Source organism: Papio anubis, chromosome 17 (genome assembly GCF_008728515.1).
Source record: "Papio anubis isolate 15944 chromosome 17, Panubis1.0, whole genome shotgun sequence".
Classification (NCBI taxonomy): Eukaryota; Metazoa; Chordata; class Mammalia; order Primates; family Cercopithecidae; genus Papio; species Papio anubis.
Genome location: NC_044992.1, coordinates 55,446,764 through 55,464,063, shown reverse-complemented (window position 1 = coordinate 55,464,063; position 17,300 = coordinate 55,446,764). Strand labels below are relative to the sequence as shown.

General features: G+C 36.8%; 1 protein-coding gene across 9 annotated transcripts in view; it reads right to left on the bottom strand.

Moving 5' to 3' along the window:
- TANC2 (tetratricopeptide repeat, ankyrin repeat and coiled-coil containing 2) overlaps positions 1–17,300 on the bottom strand; it is a 471,789-nt gene that overhangs the window by 154,123 nt on the left and 300,366 nt on the right. For all 9 annotated transcript variants that reach the window (XM_017950844.3, XM_031657665.1, XM_031657666.1 and 6 more), the window contains one exon: positions 10,242–10,367. In XM_017950844.3, the coding sequence (XP_017806333.1) occupies positions 10,242–10,367 (126 nt within the window). The remainder of the gene's footprint in view (positions 1–10,241; positions 10,368–17,300) is intronic.

The following is a 17,300-nucleotide window of genomic DNA, read 5'->3' as shown; positions in this document are numbered from 1 at the left end:
ACAGTCTTTGCCATCTCCAATACCGCAGAGTACAGGGTATCTACCATAAGCCAATGTACTGCTATGATTGTATTACTGATTGCTTTTTATATTACGTTGTCTATGACATAGTTTCCTTATTACCACTACTTAAAGAGTTGTGAGGATTAAATAAGAATATGTTTAAAGCTCTAAGCACTGTGCCCACAAAGAGTAAGAACTCCAGTAAATGCATGCTATCACTTTTATACCTTTTGAAGAGTGTCTCACTGTTAACATTTGTCTTAGTGTTTTACAAAGTCCATTGCTTTCTATTAATGGGGGGATAAAAAAAGGGAAAGGTTTATTTTACTCTGAAAAAATTCTTACTTTGAATCTTTGAATAACTTGCATATTAAATTTCAGCTTTCTGACATTGGTCTTATGGGAAAACATTTGTTGAGAAAAATCTGGAGTCACTGCTGAGTGGAATTTTCAGAAACGGAACAAAGATCTTTGGAGAACATTTAAAAAAAAAAAAGGGAAAACCCAATTCTCCCAGAGGTTGTCGTTTTTTTATACGCTTCCTCACATTTAATACCTCAAAATGTAGAGAAAACATAAAACAGTAAAGCTTTTAAAATAGGAAATACTTGATAAAATATAACTATGTCAATACAGTTGTCTTAAGTTTTGTGCTCCTAGAGTGCTGGCTTTTAAGGTGATATACAACATTTATTTTTGGGAATATCAAAACTGGCTATTTTAATTCATTGAAATTTAAGATAAAACATTTTAAAGTGAACTCTCATTGATGAAATAGCCTTTCATTGTGGCCCTACAAATGAAATTATCTGGTTCTGTAATTTTATGAGTATCTGGGGAAGTTATTTCACAAGAAACCTTTTATATACTACAAGATTAAAAAACTTAGATCATTTTACTGAATTACAATTTTTTTTTGCAAAGTGTTATCTAGGTAAATTTATTGGCATTGTGGTTACTTTAATAGACCTAGTCACTTTTGAGGAAGCTTATTCTTTAACTTAGATCAAAACATCAAAATGGCTTAAGAGTATTTTTCTTTACTGCACTCAAGGCACTTTAAAATATTTCCAGCGAGAGATCTTGCAGAGTTAGATGTCAAGATGAGAGTTTTGTTCATGTTACTCCACAGCCTTTCTTTAAAGTAAGTATATGAATATTAGAAGATTATGTGGTTTATAAACTCTTCTCTTTCTCAAAGGTTATTTTTCTCTTGCAGGTCTTGTGGAAGAACTTGTCATGTATCAGCTACTGCTAAGGTTTTCAAACTTTACTAAATAAGTCTGGTTTATTAGATTTGTGCACATATCTAGAGTGACTTTATTTAATAAATTATTTTAAATTATTTTCTTATAGAGTGACTTCAGTAAGTAGAGGTTTGCTTTAAAAAAAATCACAACCAGACTACTCCAAAAAGCACAGACTAGTATCTAGCAGACATTCAAGGACATTTTCAAACTTTTAGGTACTCTGCAGAAGAGCTGGTTGGGGGTGAGGGGAACAACCTCATACAACTAAAACTTACAATCTACCCATATAATATTTAGTATAGGAAGTTATATGCATGCAACCTTATCCTTGGGTTTGGAATCTACTTAAGAAGAAAATTTAACCTTACTTGTAGGGATGAAATAATGAACAATGAGGCAGAAAAGACTGATGGAAATATTCCCTTGCAAATGTGAGAGCCAGCCAGGCAACGATCAAGATGACTAAGCAACCTCAGGGATGTGTGACTCAGTAGGCTAATGTAAGAGCATTTAGCTTCATGACATGCATCTTAGTCATCTTCATAAAGGATTCATTGTTTCAGAACAGTACAGGACTCATAAATGGTTTGAAGCACGGATTTGATAAAAATTAAATTTATTGCTTTGATAAAACCAAGTTAACTGTGGCAGGGCCAATTTCACATAAATTCTGCCAATGAATCAGACTATCATTTCTACATATGCCCTCCAACCTAGTGTCTATTAAAGTAGCTAATAACTAAACACAAAGCCTCTGAATGGCCTTTTATATAACGAGATTTAGTGAAAGTTCTAAGGAACCAGCATATATTGAGAAATGAAGTTTTAATTAGCAATATATAATTTCTTCAAGTAGAAGAGGGTGGTTATAATTTAATACCAGGCAGGTTAAGGTCTCAATATTAATAATTTGTTGTTAATTTAACCCAAGTAGCTACCATTCGAAGTCACTAGGCTAGAATTTGCTTTCTATATTTTAACTACTCCTGGTTCCCTTTATATAACCCATCATAAGATTTATTACATTTATCCATAAAAATAAACTATTTCTTCCTTCCTTGTAATAGGCAGCAAACCTAGTTTCTATCTTCCTCTATGGAATGAGAGCTTTCATTAAGATGATCAGAAAGAGTGGATATTTTCAGGTGGATAATTTTTAGCATAACTCCACATTAACATAATGGTGATTAAATTCTGCTATGAAATCCCAAAAAACAATTAAAAATTCTTTTGAGACTCTGCTGCCCAGGCTGGAGTGAAGTGCACGGATCTTGGCTCACTGCAACCTCCACCTCCCTGGTTCTGGGGTTGATTCTTGGCCCTCAGCCTCCCCTGAGGCTTTGGAATTATGGGCCCACGCCACCACGCCTCAGCCTAATTCTTCTATTTTTTTAGTAGAGATGTGTTTTACCATGTTGCCTGTGGTGTCCCAAACTCCTGACCTCAGGTGATCCCTCTGCCTCAGCCTCCCATGGGATTATATGGAGCCAACTCATGCCCAGCCTTAACTTTAAAATTCCCAAGAAAACCCTATTAGTTAAATTAGTTCAAATTAATAAGTATCAAAGACATTAGGTTTTGGGACTAGAAAAGGCGCTTGTAGTAGGCCATTTCATATATACACTCTGGTAATTTGCACACAATCTTCTATGACTTTTAATAGCATTCAAAGCCTGGAGGGCCTATTGCTAGAATCTATTGCTGCAACGAAACTTGACAGTAGGACTCATGCACCCTTGTTGGGCCAGGCTCTGAAACATCACCCTGCAACAGCTGTCTGCCGTCTTGAAGAGTAAAAAAAAAGGACTTTAATTAACAGCACAAGCATGTTAATATCCCACTTGGAGATGTTATCCCAACAACTTCTGCTTCAGGCCGCCGCATCACTAATTATCATCATATAACCAGAAGCTACTATTAAGGGCAAACGTAAATGAATTATGCCTGTACCTAAAACCTTAATAAATTCATGAATTAACATGGCCCAGCCTCAAATCCATTTATTTAAAATTTAAATAATCTGTGATGGACCTTGAGGCATAAAGCTTATCTCACCATATAAGTGAGACATCCCCAAACTAGTGTATTTTTTTTACGGCTATAATTTTAAGTCTTTAGGGCAATATGTGCACAATGTGCAGGTTTGTTACATATGCATACATGCCATAAAACATGCTGCACCCATTAACTCGCCATTTACATTTGTATGTCTCCTAATGGTATCCCTCCCCCACCCTCCCCACAATAGGACCCTGCAGGATGCTCCCCTTCTGCATGTCCAGCGATCTCATTGTCCACCCCACCTGTGAGTGAGAACATGGGGTATCAATTTTCGGTTCTTGGTGATAGCTGCCGAGAACATTGGTTTCCAGCTGCACTATGTCCCTGCCAGCGATACCAACCGGTCCTTTTTATGGCCGTATTGTGCATTCCAGTATGGTGTATGCAGCCACATTTTCTGGATCAGTCACTACTGATGGATATCGGGTTGATTCCAAGTTCTGCTATTGTGAACAGCCACAATAAACATATGTAAAATGTGTCTTTATATACGACCAGTGTCCTTTGGGTGTATCCCAGCAATGGATGGCCGGGTCAAATGGTATTTCTAGTTCTAGGTCCTGAGAAACGCCACTGTTTTCCACAATGGTTGAACTAGTTTCATAGTCCTACCAAACAGGTGCGTGTAAAAGTGTTCCTATTTCTCCACATCCTCCAGCACCTGTTGTTTCCTTGGGATCGTTTTAATGATCGCCATTCTAACTGGTGATGGTATCTCATTGTGGTTTCGGATGCATTCTGATGGCATAATACTGAGCACTTTTCATGCCTGTTTAGTTGTAATTAATTTCTTTGAGAAGTGTCTGTTCAGTCCTTTGCCCCAATTCTTTTGATTTTTGGGGTTTTTTCTGTAAACTTGACTTGAGTTCTGGCAGGTGCTGAGAAACTAGGTGTTTGAAAAGTGATTCAAACACCAGAAGGTTTGGCTTCTGTTAGGCCCCACTCTCAGAATTTCTGATTCAGTAGGTGTGGAATGGGGCTAAAGAATCTGCATTTCTGAAAACTTCCTAGGTAATGTCACTACTGCTGGTCCCAGGACCGCACTGTGAGAGCCACTGAACTCGCCTACTGCAATAGTCTCAGTGAGAGGCAGTACTGAAGGAGGTGAAAAGTAGTTGGATTTGGGAGCTCTCTGGAGGTGTAGAGCCAACAAAACTTGTTTTTCAACATTGTGATCCTAAAATAAAATAAAAGCGTCATCTGGAGATCCCCAGATTCTTGAGATATGTTCTTGGAGTTTGCAAAGTCAAAACTATATTTATAGCACTAAGAGGTTATTTGCCTTTTTCCACTCTCATTCTTTCACAAGTGTACAGTGGAATTTTCCACAGCTGACATAACTTTAACACGTAATGGGTCTATTATTTACAAAAAATGAATAAATGAATATTTCAACAATCCCTATTATTATTTTAAAACATATTATTTTAAACAAAGTAATATTTAATGTATTATTTTTAATTTCTAATATGATAATATCAATTTATTCCATATAAATATAAGATCAATAATTTCTTTTTAAAATGAGACAGGGTCTCCTTCTATTACCCAGACTGGAGTGCAGTAGAGCAATAATGGCTCATGGCTCACTGCAGCTTTGGCCTCACAGGCTCAAGTGATCCTCCCACCTCTGCCTCCTGAGTAGTTAGGACTACAGGTGTATACCACCCTGTATGGCTATTTTTAAATTTTTTTGGTAGAGATAGGGTCTTTCTATGTCGCCTAGGCCGGTCTTGAACTTCTGGCTCAAGTAAGTCTCCCACCTTGGCCTTCTAAGGTGCTGGGATTAGAGGGACAGCCATAGCCATCTGTGTAATTTTTTTATGAATATAAAAGGATCCTGGGGCCAAAAAGCTTGAGAAACACTGCTCTTAACAGAACAGTACAAGATTCTGCCCATACAAAGTTCCCAATCAATGCATGGCTTGCCACTTCAAATGTTCTTTAGACATATATCCAGAGGATATTATTTCAGACAGTCTCTATACTTGAAATCAGTCAGTCAATAAACTTAGTTATCTACTGGGTACACTACAGTGTATATAAGCACTAACTACTATCTCTAGGATCATTTAAAACCAGAATTGTGATTAAAAAACTATTTCAGAATAAAATACCTAGGAATACAGCTAACCAGGTAGGTGAATTATATCTATAAAGGAGAACTACAAAACACTGCTCAAAGAAATCAGAGATGACACAAACAAATAAAAAAAAATTTTTCATGTTTGTGCACAGGAAGAATCAATATTGTTAAAATGGCCATACTGCCAAAAGTAATTGGTAAGATTCAATGCTATTCTTATCAAACTACCAACGACACTTCACAAAACCAGAAAAAAACTATTTTAAAATTCATATGGAACCCATATGAAAGAGAGCCCAAATAGCCAAGGCAATCCTAAGCAAAAAGAACAATGCTGGAAGCACCACACTACCTGATTTCAAACTATACTACAGGACTACAATAACCAAAACAGAATGGTACTGGTACAAACAGACACATAGACCAAGAGAACATAATAGAGAACCAGAAAATAAGACTGCACACCTACAACTACCTGGTCTTCAACAAAACTGACAAAAAAAAGCAACAGGGAAAGGACTCCCTATTTAATAAATGGTGCTGGGATAACTGGCTAGCCATACGCAAAGATTGAAACTGGATCCCTTCCTTACACCACATTTAAAAATTAACTCAAGATGAATTAAAGGCTTAAATGTAAAACCCCAAACTATAAAAACCCTGGAAGACAACCTAGGAAATACCATTCTGGACATAGAAATGGGCAAAGATTTCATGATGAAGACACCAAAAGCGATTCCAATAAAAGCAAAAATTGACAAACAAGATCCAATTAAACTAAAGAGCTTCTGCACAGCAAAAGATACTATCAACAGAGTCAACGGACAACCTACAGAATGGGAAATTTTGCAAACTATGTCTCTGACAAAAGTCTAATACCCAGCATCTACAAGGAACTTTAAATTTGTTTAAGTTAAGAAATTTAATTACTTAAATTTAAATTAATTTGTTAAGAAAAAAACAGACAACCCCATTTAAAAAAATGGACAAAAGACATGAGCAGTCACTTTTCAAAAGAAAACATACATGAAGCCAACCAGCTTATGATGAAAAGCTCAATGGCAGAACACACAGATATAGGGAGGGGAACATCACATACTGGGGCCTGTTGGGGGATTGGGGAGCAAGGGGAGGAACAGCATTAGGACAAATACCTAATGCATGCGGGGCTTAAAACCTAGATGATGTGTAGATAGGTGCAGCAAATCACCATGGCACACGTATACCTGTGTAACAAACCTGCATGTTCTGCACATGTATCCCAGAACTTAAAGTAAAATTATTAAAAAAAAAAAAAAAGGAAAAGAGCTCAATGTCACTGATCATTAGAGACATGCAAATCAAAAGCACAGTGAGACACCGTGTCATAACAGTCTGAAAGGCTATTAATAAAAAGCCAAAATATAACAGATGCTGGCAAAGCTGTGGAGAAAAAGGAAGACTTATACACAGTTGGTGGGAGTGTTTTCCACACTCAGTTCAAACATTGTGGAAAACAGTGTGGCAATTCCTCAAAGACCTAAAAACAGAACTGCCATTCAATCCAGTAATCCCATCACTGGGTATATACCCAAAGGAATATAAATTGTTGTCGTAAAGACACATGCACACATATGTTCACTGCAGCACTGTTCACAATAGCAAAGACACGGAATCAACTTCAATGTCCATCGATGGTGAACTGGATAAACAAAATGTGGTACATATACACCATGGAATACTATGAAGCCACAAAAAAGAACGAGATTATGTCCTTTGCAGGAACATGGATAAGGCTGGAGGCTGTCATTCTTGGCGAACTAATACAGGAACATAAAACCAAATGCCGCATGTTCTCACTTATTAAGGGGGAACTAAATGGTGAGAACACATGGACACATAAAAGGGAACAACAAACACTGGGGCCTACTGGTGGGAGGAGGCAAGAGGAGGGAGAGGATTAGGAAAGATAATGAATAGATACTAGGCTTAATACTTGGGTGATGAAATAATCTGTACAAGAAACCCCCATGACTCATACCTATGTAACAAACCTGCACATGTACCCCTAAACTTAAAATAAAAGTTAAAAAAAACCCTGTTTCATAGACTTGTTGGAGTACTCCTTTAAAATGTGGAAAGATACACCTCTATTCTAAAGTGGAAAGACAAACCTTAATGCAGACTAAAAAAGATTTTCATTTTATTACTTTTTTTGGGGTAGTTTCATTTTAATCAAAATCAGAAGGAAAATATGTCAAACTGAAATATGACTGCAATTTGTACATTCCTTTAAATAAAATTAGAAAGCATGATGTGACATGTTTTTAACAATTATTCCAGGAAAACAAATCTGATTCTTTTTCTGAAATAAAGTACAACATTGTGGATATAATAATCACAAATTATAAAGGCTTGCCAAGCAGGTCTGCAGAAACATAAGGAAAGTTTATCTGCCCAAGTTAGCTTTCCTTTCTTGATAATGTGTTTTAAGTTGTATCCTAAGCCATACAATTCATTTGTAAACAATAATCAAGACAACATGTTACTTTTTGAGAGAAGATTATTGTTTAGGGACTCTAAATTCTGAAAATTCTGAATTAAAGTTATTACTAGTTTTAGCACATTTTACACTGCTAAGTAAACACCTTGCTTCTTATGGCTCAATGTACCCAGCTGGATGGCATGTTCTAACCATTTAGACTGCTAAAAGGAAAGGTCTTGAAAAATAAAGATGACTTCAAGGAACTGAAATACTAACATCATAGCATCTTCATCAATGGACAAACTCCAGTTTAAATATTAATGTAAACAGTAAGTTAAGACATTTGCAAGGAATATGAAATTAGTATTTTTAGAAATTCATTATTCAGGTAGACCCCTTCCTAAAGATTTAGGTAAGCTTTGGGAAAATCTCTGAATGTGCTTTTGTTGTTTCACTGAATGTTTCAGCTGAAGATCAATGCAATGGAAAATATCTTTGTTGCATTCCAGGTAAAACTGGTATTTGTAAACATCAAGCTCACCAGAATGTATCTGTTAAACACCTTATTAAATCTTCAGATACTAGAAGCAGATAGGTGCTATCACATATCAACAGAACTCAACATCAAGGTTTCCCAAAAATTTCACTGCTGAAATCTGTCAAATAATTTTGTTTTCTATACAGTATAACATCTATTATTCAATGGTTAGTAAAGCAGAAAATAAAGTCAGCAATGTCAGTATGTTTTTTAGTAATGAGATGCAAGATGATGCCAATGTGGCAGATTTTCAATCAAATCTGAAGGTCCCTATAGATCAGTAGTTCTGTCCAATCTTCTTTATTATGGTTGTGCATTCCGGTCGGGGGGCAAATCAATTATTTGGTCTCTTGATCAAATTTATTCAGGCTTTAGATGTAATCAGTCTAAAATAGTGCTTGATATATTTCCATTTTCTGGACTGTAAATACACAGTTGCATATGCCATGCAACTGGTATATGGCAAACTGAAAAACTGGCAAGCACGATGGACAAAAGGACTGGGAACTAAAAGTATGATTGAGGTTATCAACTAAATGCTGTTGATGGGAGGTATGGTAATTGTTGCAATACAATCAATTATTTTATGCTCCTATTTGCTTAGCCATCACTGAAAAACTGTTAGCACAATGATGTCTAGAGTGGACAGTGGACACGTACAAATTCCTTCCTGTGGGAATTATGCATGTGGCACTATACTGCTTACAGTAGGGAATAGGACAACCGGTGAGGAAAAGAGCTAAAGAAAGTTGAAAATAATCTGTAAGATAAAATAAAAAACACACTTTTGGTAGAGACAGAGATTGCTAACATACCAGAGAAAGGAGACTATCTGTTAAAAGCTATCAGAGACAGTTTGGTTCATTTTGAGCACACGAGAGAGACAGAAATACCAGTAAGAGGCTCCTCAACTAGACCATCATTATAACAAAATGAAAATCTTTAAAAAGATCCAGTGCCAGCTTGGAGAAGCATGTAGCATGCCACAAAGCAGGTAAGGCAACAGGTGTCTGAGTGAGAAAAGGATAGGTTATGTAGAACTTGTTAGGCCAGGATCATAGGCACTTTCTAAAAGACCAAGATAATAAAAGTATTGCATGTTACTAGAAATGGCCACTAAAACAAAAATGAAAAAAAAATCCCTAGCAAAATACAGCTTGAGTATCCCTTATCTAAAATGCTTAGGATCAGAAGTGTTTTGAATTTCAGATTTTTTTGGACTTTGGAATATTTGCATATATATAATGAAAGATCTTGGAGATAGGACTTGGGTCTAAAGAAGAAATTCATATGTTTCATACACACCTTATACACATACCCTGAAGGTAATTTTACTCAACATTTTGTGAAACAAAGTTTTCACTGTAACCCATCACATGAAGCTAGGTGTGTAATTTTCCGCTGTGGTATCATGTTGGCACTCGGAGTTTTGGATTTCAAAGCATTTTGGACTTTGGATTTTCAGATTAGGAATGCTCAACCTGTACATGATGATCAGCACAGCTCACCTGCAATATTCACTTCTGAAATCCAAGATCTTAAAAAGGTCATTTCCCCCATTATCACAGCCTCTTTACATTTGTCTTCTTTCAGAATTTCGAGGAACTAATGCTTCCAAATGTTGATAATTACACAATGCCTGTCTATGAGGAGTACAATGTATTTGTGTTTATCTTTCTCTAGACTCAGCAGAAATGAACTGGTCACATGCTAAAATGATCATTTCACTTTTTAAGGGAGGTTTAAGTAAGTATGGGAATAGGAAACGAAGGAACTTTTTGGCTTTGTCCCATTTCCATCTGTTTCCGCGCATCCTTAAAGCCCTTCTGTGGTTCTAACCTCTTAAATCCTGCTGTGTGCGAGCACCACCCATACTCTGTCTTGGCATTCGTAGAGAGGTTCTCAAAGGTGTATGTCTCTGCTCATCCAGGTAAGCAAGGTCTTCCAAGTGGGCAGAGCTGGTGGCTGACAAGAAAGAAAAGTTTAGTTAGAATATTCAAGTTCAGAAAATGTCTTTCAGCTAGTCTGTATCTCCAGAACTTTGGAATCAGGGATTACTCCAGCCAAAAAATATATATGCAAAATATGTAATACATATAAAACACATGTATTTTATACTTTTAAAAATCCAAGTAAGTGGTTTGTAAAAAATATTAACCCTTCGTTTCACTTGCTACTTTAAGACAGTACATAATAAACCTGTGCTTGCTAAGAGGTTCTATAACCTTAAACAGAGGGATTAAATATTTCCTATTCAAAAAGCAAAACAAGCTAAGCAAATAAACATAAACCCTTACTTCATATAAGAAACAGATAATGGTAGATGTGGGATTAAAATGAAAAACAAAATGCTAGTCCAAAAGCTTAAAATGCCATCTTGCCTCTGAATGTCTGGATCATGAAAACTGCAGAGACAGTAAGAAAAAGGAAGTTTCTTTGTTATCAAAAGAAATAGTAAATGGGTTTTTACTAAAAACAGTGAAAGAAAAAATTAATTTTACAAAAAATGTTTCAAATTATAAGAAATACCAGAGTATCCATTTTATTGTTTGAAAATATTAGCTACCAGTAGCTCGTGCTAGTAATTCCAGGACTTTGGGAGGCTGAGGAGGGTGGATCGTTTGAGCCCAGGAGTTCAAGATCAGCCTGGGCAACATGGCGAAACTCCGTCTCCACAAAAACGCACAAAAAAAATTAGCCGAGCGTGGTGGTGTGTGCGTGTAGTCCCAGCTACTCAGGAGGCTGAGATGGGAGGATTGATTGAGCCTGGGAGGTCAAGGCTGCAGCGAGCTATGATCATGCCATTGCACTACAGCCTAGGAAACAGAGAGACCCTGTTTCAAACACAACAGCAACAACAAAAACACAAAAAAGGAAGAAAATATTAGCTACCAACTTATTACTAACAACTGGTTTGAGTTGGTGAGAGTGAAAGAAAAACCCTAAGATTATCTTTTCATGGCTGCTGGGCCTCAAATGTTTTGCCACCAAATACCTGGGGAGTATATTTCTGTATATGAGAAATTGTAAGATGTGTTGAGATTACATGGTCATTTGCCTCAAAGACTTTATCCAAAATTTTAATAAAGAAATCCAATTTTGCCACTAATGACATATACTACCTTACCTAATAGCTGATTATAAATAAGCTATTCAATATAAACTAAGAAGGAAAAGAGGAATGGGAGACAGCTCAGAATTCCCTCAGGATAAGGAAACAAGAATTACGACAGTAAGTAAACTTACATCTCCAACCTCATATATAAGTTGTTTATGATGATTGACATTGGGTACTGATATTCATTTGTTAACCTGTTTATTCACTTAACAAATATAACAAAATTGTTAATAAAAAAATGTCAGCACTGTGCCATAACAATACTTTTACCATAGTTTCTAATCAGTATATAGGAAAGAAAAAAGATGAGCAAGGAAACATTTTACTAAAGAATGTAGCAGACAGCAGTCAAAAGAATATTTTATTAAAATTACTGGAATGGAATGGACCTTAAGGGCTGTCCCATCCAACACCTGTGTAATGCTCAACTCTGTTATCTCTTTCAATGTAGTTGTATAGCTTATGCCTGAACATTTCCAATGGTGGGAGCACATTATCTCTTGATACACCATATTTAAACTTTGCATAACTCTTGTTATTAGCAATATGGTTCTGTTTCTCTACCTCTTACCCTCTCTTTCTCTTGATGGTATAGATGATTCTTCTGCTTATATAAAAAAGAAGAAGGAATAATCTTTTTAAAAGTTTATTACTAAGGTGCAAAGAACTAAAAGGAATGAACATGTATTTGTTAAACACCTGTAATGTGCTGGGTAGTGTGTAACATGCTTTTCTTGAATTATGGCTTTTATTTTAAAGGGAAATAAAACAATCAGAAAGTGTAACAATGAAGACATTCTGTCCAGTCTCTTAAGAGATATGCATGGGCTACTTGCCTGGAGAGATGCTTGGAAGATTCTTATGTCTTTGCTAAGAATCCCTATGGGTAATTTTTGGCCTCTCCCATATTAGGACAATAATATTAGGATAGTCTGAGCACAACTATTCCCCTACTTTTACTAAAACTACTACCACAAATATCATCTCCCTTCCCTTCATAGATATTCTGAACATAAATATTACCTAAAACTTACTAAGTAGTTACAAAACATTAGTCATTATATGAATCCTTTGTATTAGGATATCCTACTTTTCACAGATACAGATTCCAATTCATATGTATTCCACAGCAGCTGTGAAAATGGGTCATTAATCCCAAACAGAGGCCACACCATTGGCCCAGGGAGATAAATCAGTTGATTAAGAAGACTGATATAGATTGAGTATCCCTTCCCTGAAATACCTGGGACTAGAAGTGTTTTAAAATTTTGAATTTTGGGGGAGATTATGAAATATTTACATTATACTTACTGGTTCAGCATTCATAATCCAAAAATCTGAAATATGAAATGCTCCAATGAGGATTTCCTTTGAGCATCATGTCAGCACTCAAAAAGTTATGAATTTGGAGCATTTCAGATTAGGGATACTCAACCTATAACTGATTCTAAGCAGAAGCTTTCACCAAAAATCTTCCTCTGCACAAGGACTACACAGAGCTCAGAAACTGTTGTAACTATTGTAACAGAGTAAACTCTTGATATCATGACATTTAGGGTATGGTAAATATATTTGGGAGTGATGTTGGCAACAGGAGAAGGAAATGAATTCCTTTTTTTTTGAGACAGTCTCATTCTGTTGCCCAGAATAGAGTGCAGTGGTGTGGTCATGGCTCACCACAGCCTTGATCTCCCAGGCTCAGGGTCTCCTCCCACTTCAGCCTCCCAAGTAGCTGGAACTACAGGCATACACCACCAAGCTCAGCTAATTTTTTAAAATTACTATTTGTAGAGACAGGGTCTCTCTTTGTTGCCCGGGCTGGTAATGACTAATTTGCTCTTTTCCTGTGCCCCTCCAATGCCAGCAAGCCACACACACTATTAGCAGCTTACTTTCCATATAATACTATAAAAATAGGTACTTTCTCAACACAAAAAGTTGAGAAATCTTTTAACTTTATACCACCTCCCCAAATTCCTCAATTACATAACTTTAATATTACAATGAAGCTTTCAATCCATGTTCTCAACATTCAAGACACAATTATAACCCAGTTTCTCCTTGCAAAGGCAAGGTGAAACATTTTGGTGGCATTTTGCTTGGTCATAATAGTCCAACAAAGGCAGTGGAAGGGAGCTACTGATTATCTCTGTATTTGCTGCTCCCCAAAACATGCCCGTAGCAAACTAAAATACTGACCCCAGTTCTTCAGCCTCTCCTATATACACGCTCTTTCTCATCTGTCTTTGCAGTTCCCCCCACCAGACCTTGAATCCCATTTTGCAGTAATTCCCACTAGAGGTTGAGCACACTTCCCTGCCCTTGACTTTGGATTTGATCATTTGACTCGCTTTAACTAATGGTGTATTAGTAGATGTGATACAAGGAAGGATTTAAAATGTGTTTGTGGAATTGGGCTTGTCTTTTTTGGTTCTGCCAACACTATGAAAAAATATGTCCAATTAGCCCACTGGTCCAAGGAGGACAGAATAAGGTGGATCTGGAGCCAGTCTCCAGCTTGGAGCCAAACCTAACTAAACTGCCTAGACCAATCAACCCTTAGTTAACCTGAGATGCGTGAGTAAAAATAAATGATTATGTTAAGCTGCTATATTTTTGGATAGTCTGTTACACAGCATTATTGTACCAATAGCAGAGTGATACACCTGTTGATCTTTCAACATCTGAGCATGGCTTAGGCTGTAGTATTCTAATAGCTCTATATGAGCAGGGACTATGTCTTATTTACATTCTATTCTCAGCAAATGCATTATGCCTGGCATAAAATAGGTGTTCAAAAAATGCTTATTAAGTTAATTTGTTGAATGGGACCAAGGGCTGTTTGGGTAAAGTATGGTTTCAAGAACAGGCTGACTTACTTTTGAATTGTATCTACAAAGGCAGAGGAAAATTCTTTCCTGTTCTATAACATGGTAGATTACACCAGCTTTATTTTGTTTAAAAGGTAGAATCAGCTAATTTCAAGAATAAATACAAGGAAAAATAAAAAACTCAGATTTGATTTACAGAAAAATCAAAGTGATATTCTGTGAAATATAATTAGCACATTTTATGGTACTTTAAGCTTCAAAAGACATTTTTATAATTAAGTGTTTGAACCAACTTTTATATATAATATAACTCTGAAATGCCCAATTGTTTTACTGACACTTTGGACCGGTTATCATAAAGAGTGCCAGGATGTGTCCTGCCTGCTCAAGATTTCTGCTTTTATTTGATCTTCATTTAGTTACAATATATAATTATCCTACTTTTCTATCTTAAATAAGCAAGATTTGCAGTAAAAGCTCTTTTTAAAAGATTTCTTGGCAGGCTGAAATTCAGAGTCAGCTCATCACTATTAATAAATACAGAGTTTTATATTTTATAACATTAATGTTCTTCTCTGTGCTCAACTATGATAAGAGCTGATTAAAATGTGCTTAACAACACACACGTTTTATATTTCCTGTCTTAGTTATATCCAGGTCTACTGGAAACCCAGCTAAAGGAATTTATCCAATTGTAGATATAATTTCTATAAGGAAATAAATATTTGAAAGTTAGTTTAGGGAACTTAAACTAAGAAAGGGAAGTCACGTGTCACATTTTACACCAGAGAGAGTAAAAGAGTACCAAAAGTATTTTAAAAATATTTATCTCAGCATTCTGAAGTTAAAACTACCCGGAAGAGATAAGTATCTAATCTATTATTTTAAAACATTAGAAACGACGACAAAACCATCCCTATTGCTATTCTAATGTTTCCGTGAATTCTTTTTCTTTTTGGGGGGTTGAGAGGAGCTTAGGCCAAGACTCAGGGGTGGCCCTGGCCCACAGTGGTTTCTTATGTTTAATCCAGTGCCTCTTGCTTTAACCAAAGTCTGTTTTCTTTTGTTTGGCTCTTTATCAATATCTATGTAGCTACTAAAAAAAAAAAGAGAACTACTAGGGATTCAGACCCACCAAGAATGAAGATTTAGGACAACCTACCAGGGAAAGAACCCTGGCTAGATGTGGTACTGGCTTAGGGCAAAGGACACATGGGATAGGCAGATGAAAAAAGCTATAAATATCAGCTGGGTGCAGTGGCTTGCGCCTGTAATCCCAGCTACTATGAAGGCTGAGGTGGGAGGATCTCTTGAGGCCAGGACTTTAAGACCAGCCTGGGCATCAAAGCAAGACCTCATCTCTGAAAATTAAACAAAAAAATATGGATTGGGTGTAGTGTGCATGTCCGCAGTGCCAGCTACTTGGGAGGCTGAGGTGAGAGAATTGCTTGAGCCCAAGAGTTTGAGGCTGCAGTGAGCACCACTGAACTCCAGCCTAGGCGACAGAGTGAGACTCTGTCTCTTAAAGAAAAAAAAAATCAATCTCAGTTTCATAACTAGCTACAGAAATGACAACTTCAGCAGCTATGCATATTTTGTTCCTTGCTTTTGTTTTATGTGTGTGTGTGTATGTGTAATACTAATTTAATCTTTCTCGCCTCCTTTCCCTTATTTTATAAATGCAAGTTCTGATGTAAATTAACTTTCCAATTTAGTTTTTAGATAACAAACCATTCAGATAGGACTGTGCCAGAGTTTGAGAAATTATTAACATAGCCAGAGATGGATAGTGTTATATCATCAAAACATAGTTAAAGTGACTGTTGGAACTAGCCTCATTTTGGAGAAGTAAAAATGTCTTCAATTACATGAAAGATACTTGCATCTTGTTAGGTTAAAATACAGTTTGTTGTGCTGAAAATGTTTAGAGTTTCAAACATGTATAGTTTGGAAGCTCCAATATATATATATAGAAGGGTGAGTATGGATGCTGGTTAGCCAAAAAGATGAACTTTGTTAATTGTTACGGTTATTGGAAAAATAATCTGCCCCTTCCTGTTCCTATCAGCATTACCCTAGTCTTACTTGTTCAGCCAAGCATTGGCAGTTCATTCCAGTAGCAGTAGTTGAATCTAGTTTGCAGTTTTTCCAAGGGAGGCGGGACTAGTTTCATCTCATGTCTTCAGAGATACTGGCACTGGGTGACCAGTGCCTTGTCCTCAGAGTCTGAGTCTAATCTCCATAGAGTCCTTCTTGGAGCCCTTCTATTAGCCTCAGCTGAGCAGGATCCCCTTCATGGAGATGTAAGTGTCCGCTCTGTGAGGCCTTTCTTCCAAGCTTGTATGGTTTAACAATTCTTGCCTCTTTTTGTTTCCTCAGGCCCACAGGTGGTAACTACTTCCTGCAGTTGCTAAATCCATGACACCTCAAGGTTTTCCTATTACCTTTTCAGTTCTTTAAACCTAGTTAATGATTTTTTTTTCTTTTTTGAGATCAACTAGTCCCTCTGTCACCCAGGCTGGAGTACAGTGGCACAATCACAGTTCTCTGCAGTTTCAATCTCCTGGGCTCAAGCCATCCTCCTGTCTCAGCCTCTGAAGTAGCTGGGAGGCTGAAGCAGGCGCACATCACTGTATCTGGCCAGTATTTAAAAACAATTTGTTTTGTAGAGATAGGGCCTTACCACATTGCCCAGGCTAGTCTTGAACCCCTGGCCTAAAATGATCCTTCCACCTTGGCCTCACAAAGTGCTGGGATTACAGGTGTAAGCCACCGTGACCAGCCAACTATTATTTATATTATCAAATTCAACCCTTATTCTGTTAAAATAAGTATGTGGTTTCTGTCTCCTGACTGGCCCCTAACTGATACAGGATAGAAAAGAATTGAGCACCAGTCCCTTTCATATACGTGATATTGATAATAAAGCAATATCACAGAATGTAGATG